Below are 8,938 nucleotides of genomic sequence, written 5' to 3'. Positions count from 1 at the left end.
AGAGAGGATCTCTTCAGAGCGATTCCCCAGAATCCTCATTATAAGCCTCTAGCTAATTACTGTGAAGGTATTCTGATTTTCTTCTTCTAAATCGAAGGTATATACTCGAACTAGGTGAGTAGCAAATCATTGTTGTAAGATTCCAATTCCACATGATAGTTTTTAGCATAAAACCATATTTCTCTTAACTAGAACTCAGTCTGTTGTAACAAGGTCCCGTAAAGTGGCAGGAGGTACATTCTTAGCTTCCATGAAAATGACAAATGATGATCTGTTATTGAATGGAATCGTACCCAAGCTTTAATTTCCTCTCAATTGCTCAAGAACTGGTAATTGCAACAGAAACCCAAGCTTCTTCCCAACCATTTTTCTTATCCGTGATAATCTGCTGATTTGATTTCTGTTCATATTCACATATTTTAACCTACTTTTATAAAATATGGGTTTGGGTGAAAGTTTTTCACCAAAAAAGGATGTCCACGTAAACTTCTCTGTACCTGGGTTTCACGGTGTAGAAAAACTGAAAATGGACTTCCCCGTAGTTTTCACTATTTGGAAGATTTACAAACTGCAAATTTATGGCCCACTGAGAGTTTCGAATGACCTTCGTATCGTCCATAGAAAGGGTTTTTACCTTTTAATATCACTTTCAAAAACATTACTCGCGAGACACCACAGTAGTTCTATTTAGATAACATTCTTGAAGCAGTAGTAATCATCATCGGTAATTCAGCCTTGACTTGTGATGATAAAATAAAAAAAATGAAAGAATAACTGCTCACTATAATTTTACATCTCATTTTTAACTGTACATTTGCTAAAGGAAAAGAAAAACGTTTACCTACAATTTCCGAAGCATAGTTTCTACAGAAGCAAAGTCAATGCCAAATCCAAAACTTACCTCACCATATTGAGCAAACAGATATTCCTTTGACGACGAAGGAGATGGCAGTAACTGGGAGATTTCAGGTAAATCTACAGATGGTGGTGAAGGAACATCTTTCTTATTCATGGAGTAATAAACATCGGCTAGGAGAAGCCAAATGAGATCAGCATCGATACATGAGAGTCCTAATACTGCATTTGTTGAAGAATCTCGAAGACCCGGAATTCCGCTGCAAGCTATCCCCACAACTAAGCCACTTACCTTCTTTAGAACTGCTTCCAAAGCTGACGCACTTCTTTTGTTCTTGGCCAAATCAGCAATCATGTCGAGAGCTGCTGCTTGAACTTTCAGACTTGATGATTCGGCAATAGAGTCCTCTGGATTTGTTAAAGCACTCCTGTAGGGAAGCTGAAGAGACGTTTTTGACTCACTGAAGGCTGGTTTCTTGTGGAGTGGGGATGTACTTAATAATTTCCAGAAGTGGAACCCATCTTGGATGAAACGACGAGAAAAGAAATCGCCTCCACAGATTAGAATTACACCGCTTACGACACCTAAGCATCTTCTAGTTGCCTGCCAAGATACGAAATAATAAATTAAGCTTAGAAGACTGCATCAAGTTGGTATGTAGCTTGGGACAGTTAAAAGCAAAACTAAACTAGCGATGTTAAGAAAACAATAAGTTTTGAAATTACTTACCACAAGGTTCTTATTCTTAACGCAAACGACCAAGTAAGGCCAAATTTTGTTCACTGCAGGAAGCAATCTGTTCTCATCATTTCCTTCATCAGCAGAAGCATCCATATTGTCTTGAAGATCATAAAAACACAGGAACTGGATTGCCTGTTCAATTGATTCTTTTGTTTCTTTCTCGTGCCTATAAGCTTCTTCCACTTTTGCTAGTGCAGTAATCCCGTCCTGAGATGCAGCAACTAAGTTATTAAAGAACTTTAACATGAGTACAGCTCATATAGAAACAAAATTACCTCAACTATGTTTAAGGCTAGCAAGCATGTTGCTTCATTGACCGAAGCCAGCAGAGGTGTTGCAGCTTTTAAACTCGATTCAACAACAGAGGCGACTGTTCTTCTATATCTTCTATACTCATTCAACTTAAGCAGCATCTCCTCCCACTTTTCTAGATCCATATCAACTTCATCCCCGTTGGTATCAGCATACTCTGTTACTTAAGCACGTGTTAGTATAATTTAAACCTCCATCATCTAACAATTAGAATTAAAAAAAAAATAAAAAAAAAATCTAGAGGACAGTGTGTTAGTATAAGTTGATGTCTATAAGAAGCAGAATGTTTTTATCTTGTTAATACTAATACATCAATCCTCTTTGTTATGCTTTCCAGAAGGTAATACTTGAGAAGTTGTGTGCCAAAAAGCCATTACCTGAATCCATGGAAGAAATATCAACGCTGTTGGCATCATCAATATCATGTGACATGTGATTTCGTTGTGGTTGCTTTCTTGCCGACCTTTTCATATTAGACACCTTCACTTTGACAGACATGGAATATGATTCCAATTTACCGGGCATTCCAATAGCCTCATGCTTTGATGCCTTGGCAATTTCACTAACAGCCTGCAGAAGATAATATTTGTTTTGGAGAAAAAGGTATTGTTCAATCAGAGTGAAGAAAGTATGACTTAAAAACACATTATAGCTGATAAAAAAATAAAAAATCAAACCATCCGCGTAAAAAATGATAAATGTGCAAATAGAATGCCGAAACAACCTTCAAAAACGGAATAGTTAGAATGGGGTGCTGATGTCTGCCGATAACCTCAAGTTCCAGTGTAACAGAACGCAACTGATGAACCGAAAAAAATCAGAACTCAATCAGTTACGCGTTAAAGCAACCTGAAAATATAAATTCTTGAAACAAGTGACTTGCATGGGAACTCTAAAATCTCAGAATTTAAGCATTATAAACCATACCGGTTCCTCTAATAATGGAAAAATCTCATGAGCTACTCCAACATATGAAAGCATAGCAGCAAGCACATTTGGAACATGGGGATTTAGATCTAAATGACGGAGTTGCCAACATAGAGAATCAATAATATAGTCTGCATTAGCCACAACCAATTCTCCGACCTGTCATAAACATACTAACCAACGTCAACCAGGAACCATATAAACTCACCTAACAAACGATTTAATAATTGAACTTACAGTTGGGTGACCAGATAAAGCAGATATTAAGCATAAGACAGCATCAGAAGCGCTTTTTATTTGGTAACTTGAACACATAAGGTTCTCAAGTAATAAATAAAGTGAAGAATGAAGAAATCCACTGGTAGCAAAATCTTTCCCCAAGCACATATTGAAGATCCCTATTCCCTCAACTATAACCTGTTTCGAAGAAACAAACTACAATCAGTACGAATAATTAAACTGACTGTTGACCGTGACATGAGACTTTCGACCCCTCCGTTTGGAGAGAATGAAGAGGCATAGTAAGTTATTTCTGCCGATTGGCATAAAAGGAACACCCTTAAGTCACTAAATAAATGGAAGAGGTACTTTCCTGATGCAGCATTGTTGTATCATTGATAAAATGCAATGTAATGCCCTCAGCTTCACTGTCCAACTCTTGAAAAGGAACTTTCTGATCTTTTGGAAGGTCCCACACTTCAGTAGACAGATATTCATGTATAATACTGCCAACACAATCAATCATATGCCCACTTCTTCGTTTTTCCTCGGAAACTTTCCAAATAACTTTGCTGATTACAGCATTCACTACTTCATTTGACTGACCAATAGATCTTTGTTCCTCATGTGTCAACTTAGACTTATGGAACATTCTCGAAAATTCATCAATTGATTGATCTGACATACCATACATGATTTCATTCAATATACAAACTGCAGTACTTGCTTGGCGCAAAACTTGTCCCAAGGCACCTCTGGTATACCAAGACTGCCAGCTCTCCTTAAAATATCTCTTCATTCGGACCTCAGAAACCAACTTACGCAGACAATTCAACTGAATGTCGATGATATTAGATAAGGATACTTCGCTCCTGGAATCTAATAAGCAGGAACACATACAGAGTATCAGAAAACACGCAGTAAGCAGGCACATATATATACATAATGACAAAATTTGGTTGCTGAAACTAAGGTAACCTAACCTGCCATAGTAGACAAACCAACAAGCCTGAGAACCCCTGCAAGTGTTCGATAGAGTTTCCGACTACCAACACGAAAAAACCAAGGAGGCATCCGTGGAATTTCATAATCTTGGCTGGGAATACCATGGGAACTTTGTGAAACTTCTTCACGAATATTTGGGATTTCAGACACCTTAGATGAAGCTTCATAATTACCAGTCCTATTTGAAGAGTTCAAGCGGGAACCTGATTTTAACTCTGTAATTGAGTGCAAGTATCCAGCTGAGAGGGGCTTTGCTGATATAAGCTTGTCAAGAGAACCCGCAAAAACTGAATTCTGACTCAAGCAGATAGTTAGAACATCCAAGAAGTGTGCAGCTGTTACCTGAGTTGATATTATAAAACATTAATTACTCATCTACAATTGATAATGGGAACAAACTGAAATATCTAGCTCAGTGAAAGATTTCATTTGAAGGAAATATGACGGGAAAAATATTGAGCAGGAAAGATTCAGTGAGGTTGAAGTTGTGCATCTGTCATGTATTAAGAGAACAGAATGCGCTTCTATACATAACCCAAGTGGCCTGGTAGTAATGATGTCAAAACAAAGGACACGATCGAAATTGGGAAATATGTGTAATTTGTGACCACTTACAGGAGATCGAAGAAAATGGTCCACCAGAAGTTGAGGGCCTGCATAGTACATAACTGCAAGTAATCGTTCGGCATTGGATAACGCAATAGGTTCCTCGCTTCCAAGCACCACTTTGGGAAGTTTTTCAATCATCCTGTCGCAGATTCTTACTCAGTTCTGAGGCAATCAATGAAAAAATGACCAAGTAAGTCGCAGAACACCAACCTGTTAATGATCTCAGCAATTTCTCCTTCTATAAGTTCTTTCTCACCCAGCATGAGGAAACAATCAATAGACTCTTGTGCGACAACAGACACTTCATCTGAATCATCACAAACCAGAACAAATAAGCATTCCTGCAATAAAGTTTACAATGAGAAACATTAGTCTCAAAGGTTAAGGAGTTTTTCAGTCGAGAGACATAACTCATGATTTTCTGGTCTTGACAATTACTGCAAGTCTCAAAGTCCTTCGAGTAAAGGGTGGTTCTAGAACATTTTAAATTTGGTCTGTTTAATGAGATTGAGTATGTAAAACCATTCACATCAGAAATATTTTATTCCCAAAAATCCAGATGCATTTCGTAGATAATTTTAGCTCACCAAAAGCATCAACCAGCTAGTCTTCATCGTGAAACTACAGTTTGATAATAGTCCTCCAATAGCAGCTACAAGTCCTCGTCTAACCTTTTCTGAAGGATGCACACAAAGCTGCAAAAAAGACAAGGACATGTTTGTGTACCGCAAATTAGGATAGTGCATACGTAGGCTTCAATAAACATGGGCATAATGAGTTATCAATGAAGAGCCTTACATGAGGAAAAGTTGCAGATAATAATTTATCCACATGCACTGATGTTTGCTCAATCCAGTCTTTTGTACGTCTAACAGATAAAGATCGTACGTCTCTGCAGGAATCAGAGCTACTCTTCTCTTCAATTGTGGAGACACTGGTACAAGTGATCTGGCGACTGGAATTTTCTTTTAATGCTGTGTTTGGAAGGTGACGAAGTGCCTCCAGAAACACTTGGCTGGACTTATTTTTGCTTGGTTGAGGACTAGAAATATCATTTACAGGTATACCAAGACCAGAAAGATTAGCCTCGTCCTTGAGGACTATCGTCAGAAACTCTGCTAACCCTCTTATCGTTTGGTCTATTGCTTCTGTACTTGCAGCCGCACCACTTATCATTGCCTTCGAGACATGCAAAATTTTTGCAAATTGGCTGACAACACCAGGTAAAAAGAAAGCTAGAGCATCTGATGTCCCAACCTAGAAGTACACCATTTAGTTAAAAAGCACAAAAGCATCCGTCATTTTTTGTATGAAAGCAAGCAAAAGTCATGCTTGAAATAAAAATTTATCAAACTAGAAAGAAAAACTGAAATAGCAGATGAAATCTGCAAAAAATGATACAAAATCCTGCAATTTACCTTAGCAACAAGCACTCTAAGAGTTAAAATGGCTTCTACACGGAGCCTTGCACTTCCACAGTGCCCTCGCTTAGCCTCAGTGTCTGCAATCTATTAATTCATATTAGAATCAAGAACAGTACTAGCCAGAAAAGGAAAAACAGATTTGAAACCTGAAAGACCAATCCATGTAAAAATTACACAAACAATAGAAAAACTACGGCTTATAATTACCACATATTTTGAGAAGAAGTGAGAGCCAATGACCAACAGCAGCAGAAGCGTCGTGTGACTGAAGAAACGCAAGCAAGCATTCATCTGGCTCTGATTTAGAATCTAAGGGTGTTTGGAATATGCTGCTTTCTGCAAAAGCAGGCAGGCTGGGAATCTCTTTACATATGCAAGACACACTTGAGCAGGTGTGAAGCCTAAGAAGCAGAGCTCTAAAGCATCTAACTATCCCTTCACGAAATTCTTCAGAACTTTCAGATGGTGTAAGCAATGCCCCAGAAGTTAACTTTTTCAGCACTACAATCATCTACAAAAAAAAAAAAAAATACAAAGGTCACGCACCTACCTAAAAACAGAAACACTAATAGAAGGGGTGCATATCTATAATATATACCAAAACTTATTAAAGAGAGAGAATCTCAAAAGATGTACATATCAGAATACAAGGTTTTCAACGTCTGCATTTTAAGTCAATTTTCAGTATTGGTTTTAGAAGTAAAACAGTAAATTAGGGATACAAACAAAGATAAACGAATAATACGCAAAACTGCAACAACAGAACGCAAATAACTTTCCCCTGCATCAATTAGTAACTTCCAAGTTCCAACAGATGTTGGAATTCAATATTAAATGAAATTTTAAACTGTGAATTGCTATCTAACCACATCCTTCTTCAACAATTCACATCTAGATGTTGATGGTAATACTTCGAAGACTGGTAAGTCTCGTGGTCCATTGCAGCCACAGAAACACAGTTTTAAATGAAGGTTTGTTGCTCGAATGTCAGGGATCTAACACTAAAATTGGGACGTTTTTACGAAGAGAGCATTGATGTTATCTAAAAAGCTTGTTTAAGGTAAGGGCCTCATAAGGCTCTTTAGTCTCTTGTTATTCTTGAAGTGACTTATCTAAAAAAATATCACATTCTATCTCACAATCAACATGTAACAGCATAGTTTCCCAGGGGCGGCTAACTCTCATACTTAAAGTCACTGCTTCAAGTCCCCGCGTTGACCCTAACCAAACTAAACAATGTAATTCAATACTATCAAACAAAAAAGAACAGCAACCATATATGTCGGCAACCTTACACACTTTATGCAAACTTCCATCCTTAAAAGTGTCCTGTCTATTTACCATTTTTCACATATTCATTTATGCACTGAAGGAAATATGCATAAGACCTAACGGTTAGATTTTCCAAAGAATGCAAATCTTATTGTTTTGATGAGCCACAATAAAATCTGCCTTTTCCCATACCTCGACATACACTAATCCCAACATATTACTGATGTAATCTTTGTTCACTATGGCCAAAAATTATGCTCAGAAAATGTTGAGGTGAAAAATGCAGTAATTACAGAATTTAATACTGTGAGCAGCAGAAAAAATAACATGATTCAACACAAGACCCATTTGATATTAATCTGCTTGAGGCTTCCGTTCAATATATATAGGCATAAGAAAATGCATTATTTGTCTCTAGGGCATAACAAAAATACAAAAATTGGATAACAATAATAAAATTAACAGAATAAGTGGCCCAAAGGGACTTCTCAACAATGTAATTAGAGATTTCAATACCTGATTTAGAGACCCTAAATGGCATTTCCTCAAAATCTCCTCAAGACACTTAAGTACACCTTCTGCTATACTATCATTCACTGGATGGGGCATATGCCCTGATTTCCCTTCTTGTGATGATCTTGATGCAACAGCTCCATCAAGAAGCAGTAGTAATGGGAACAACACATAACTGAAGAAACAAAGAAACAAACAATTTACAGGCACAGAAGATTGACTCAAGTCAAAATTGAAAAAGAAAATGGTCAAAATTAAAATCAAAATCAATTGAAGAACTTACTCAAGAAATGGTTGTAGAGTATGAGGAGGAGATTGAAAAAGAAACCCGTGAAGTTGAGAGACTGTTGTTGCTGCTGCTTTTGTTGTTGTAATGTTTTTAGGGTTTTGAAGAAATTGGAGAAGTTGTAAACAGTATGGTTTTAGCTGAGAGAAAACTCTACTTAGGGTTTCATCATCTTCTGTAGTGATCATGGTGTAGTCAGTTGATGATGATGAGTTTTCTTCTTCCATTTTTTTGGGTGAACATCAAACAGAAAAAAGGGGTTTATCTTCTTTGCCTGAGAATTGAGAAATAAAGGACTCGGGGAAGGAAGAGAATGAAAGCGGGTTTTAGAACGTTTTCGCCGCTTCCTCGAGGGTATAGTAGTAAATGACTAGTTATGTTCTGATCAGTCAAGGACTCACCGAGAAGTTGGGCGGCTTGGGCCTGATGAGAAACTATCCTGGGCTCCTTAGCGCTAACACTACTACCGTCGAAACCTGTTTTGAGGCATACATCTGTCTAAATTCCGCTGAAAATTTATCAGCTGAACCTAGGCAAAAACATAGGTTATCAGCCGAACCTTGAGTATATCTCAAAAAATTTGAGTATGTCTTAAAATATGTTTCCTACCGTCATCCAGGGTAACGATGGGCCTTGTAGAGGTGAGCATTGGTGGCCCAACCCGCTAATCCGACCAAATCCACCAGCAACCTGGCGGGTGACGTCCAACACGCACATGAGTGGATTGTACATGGATCCCATCTTTAAAATCCATCAAGTATCGGAATGGGTGCC

The 8,938-nt window shown here is 37.8% G+C and overlaps 1 protein-coding gene across 2 annotated transcripts; it reads right to left on the bottom strand.

Annotated features, from left to right (window-relative positions):
• Window positions 1-609: 609 nt before the first annotated feature.
• LOC113347626 lies at window positions 610-8,490 on the bottom strand. 2 transcript variants are annotated; one of them, XM_026591304.1, is made up of 17 exons: window positions 8,162-8,490; window positions 7,882-8,053; window positions 6,301-6,604; window positions 6,088-6,170; window positions 5,468-5,926; window positions 5,257-5,364; window positions 4,880-5,010; window positions 4,676-4,808; window positions 4,039-4,402; window positions 3,429-3,934; window positions 3,074-3,253; window positions 2,837-2,995; window positions 2,634-2,708; window positions 2,287-2,479; window positions 1,873-2,066; window positions 1,586-1,804; window positions 610-1,459 (listed from the first exon to the last, which is right to left on the bottom strand). In XM_026591304.1, the coding sequence occupies exons 1-17, from the start codon at window positions 8,389-8,391 to the stop codon at window positions 842-844; spliced, it is 4,128 nt and encodes a 1,375-aa protein (XP_026447089.1). In that variant the 5' UTR covers window positions 8,392-8,490; the 3' UTR covers window positions 610-841. The 2 variants fall into 2 exon arrangements, with proteins under 2 accessions (XP_026447089.1, XP_026447090.1); XM_026591305.1 differs by lacking the exons at window positions 7,882-8,053; window positions 8,162-8,490 and having other exon boundaries at window positions 6,088-6,177; window positions 6,301-6,517.
• Between the last annotated feature and the right edge of the window lie 448 nt (window positions 8,491-8,938).

The sequence above is a fragment of the Papaver somniferum genome, chromosome 2, assembly GCF_003573695.1.
Source record: "Papaver somniferum cultivar HN1 chromosome 2, ASM357369v1, whole genome shotgun sequence".
Taxonomy (NCBI): domain Eukaryota; kingdom Viridiplantae; phylum Streptophyta; class Magnoliopsida; order Ranunculales; family Papaveraceae; genus Papaver; species Papaver somniferum.
This window is presented reverse-complemented; position numbering and strand designations above follow the sequence as displayed.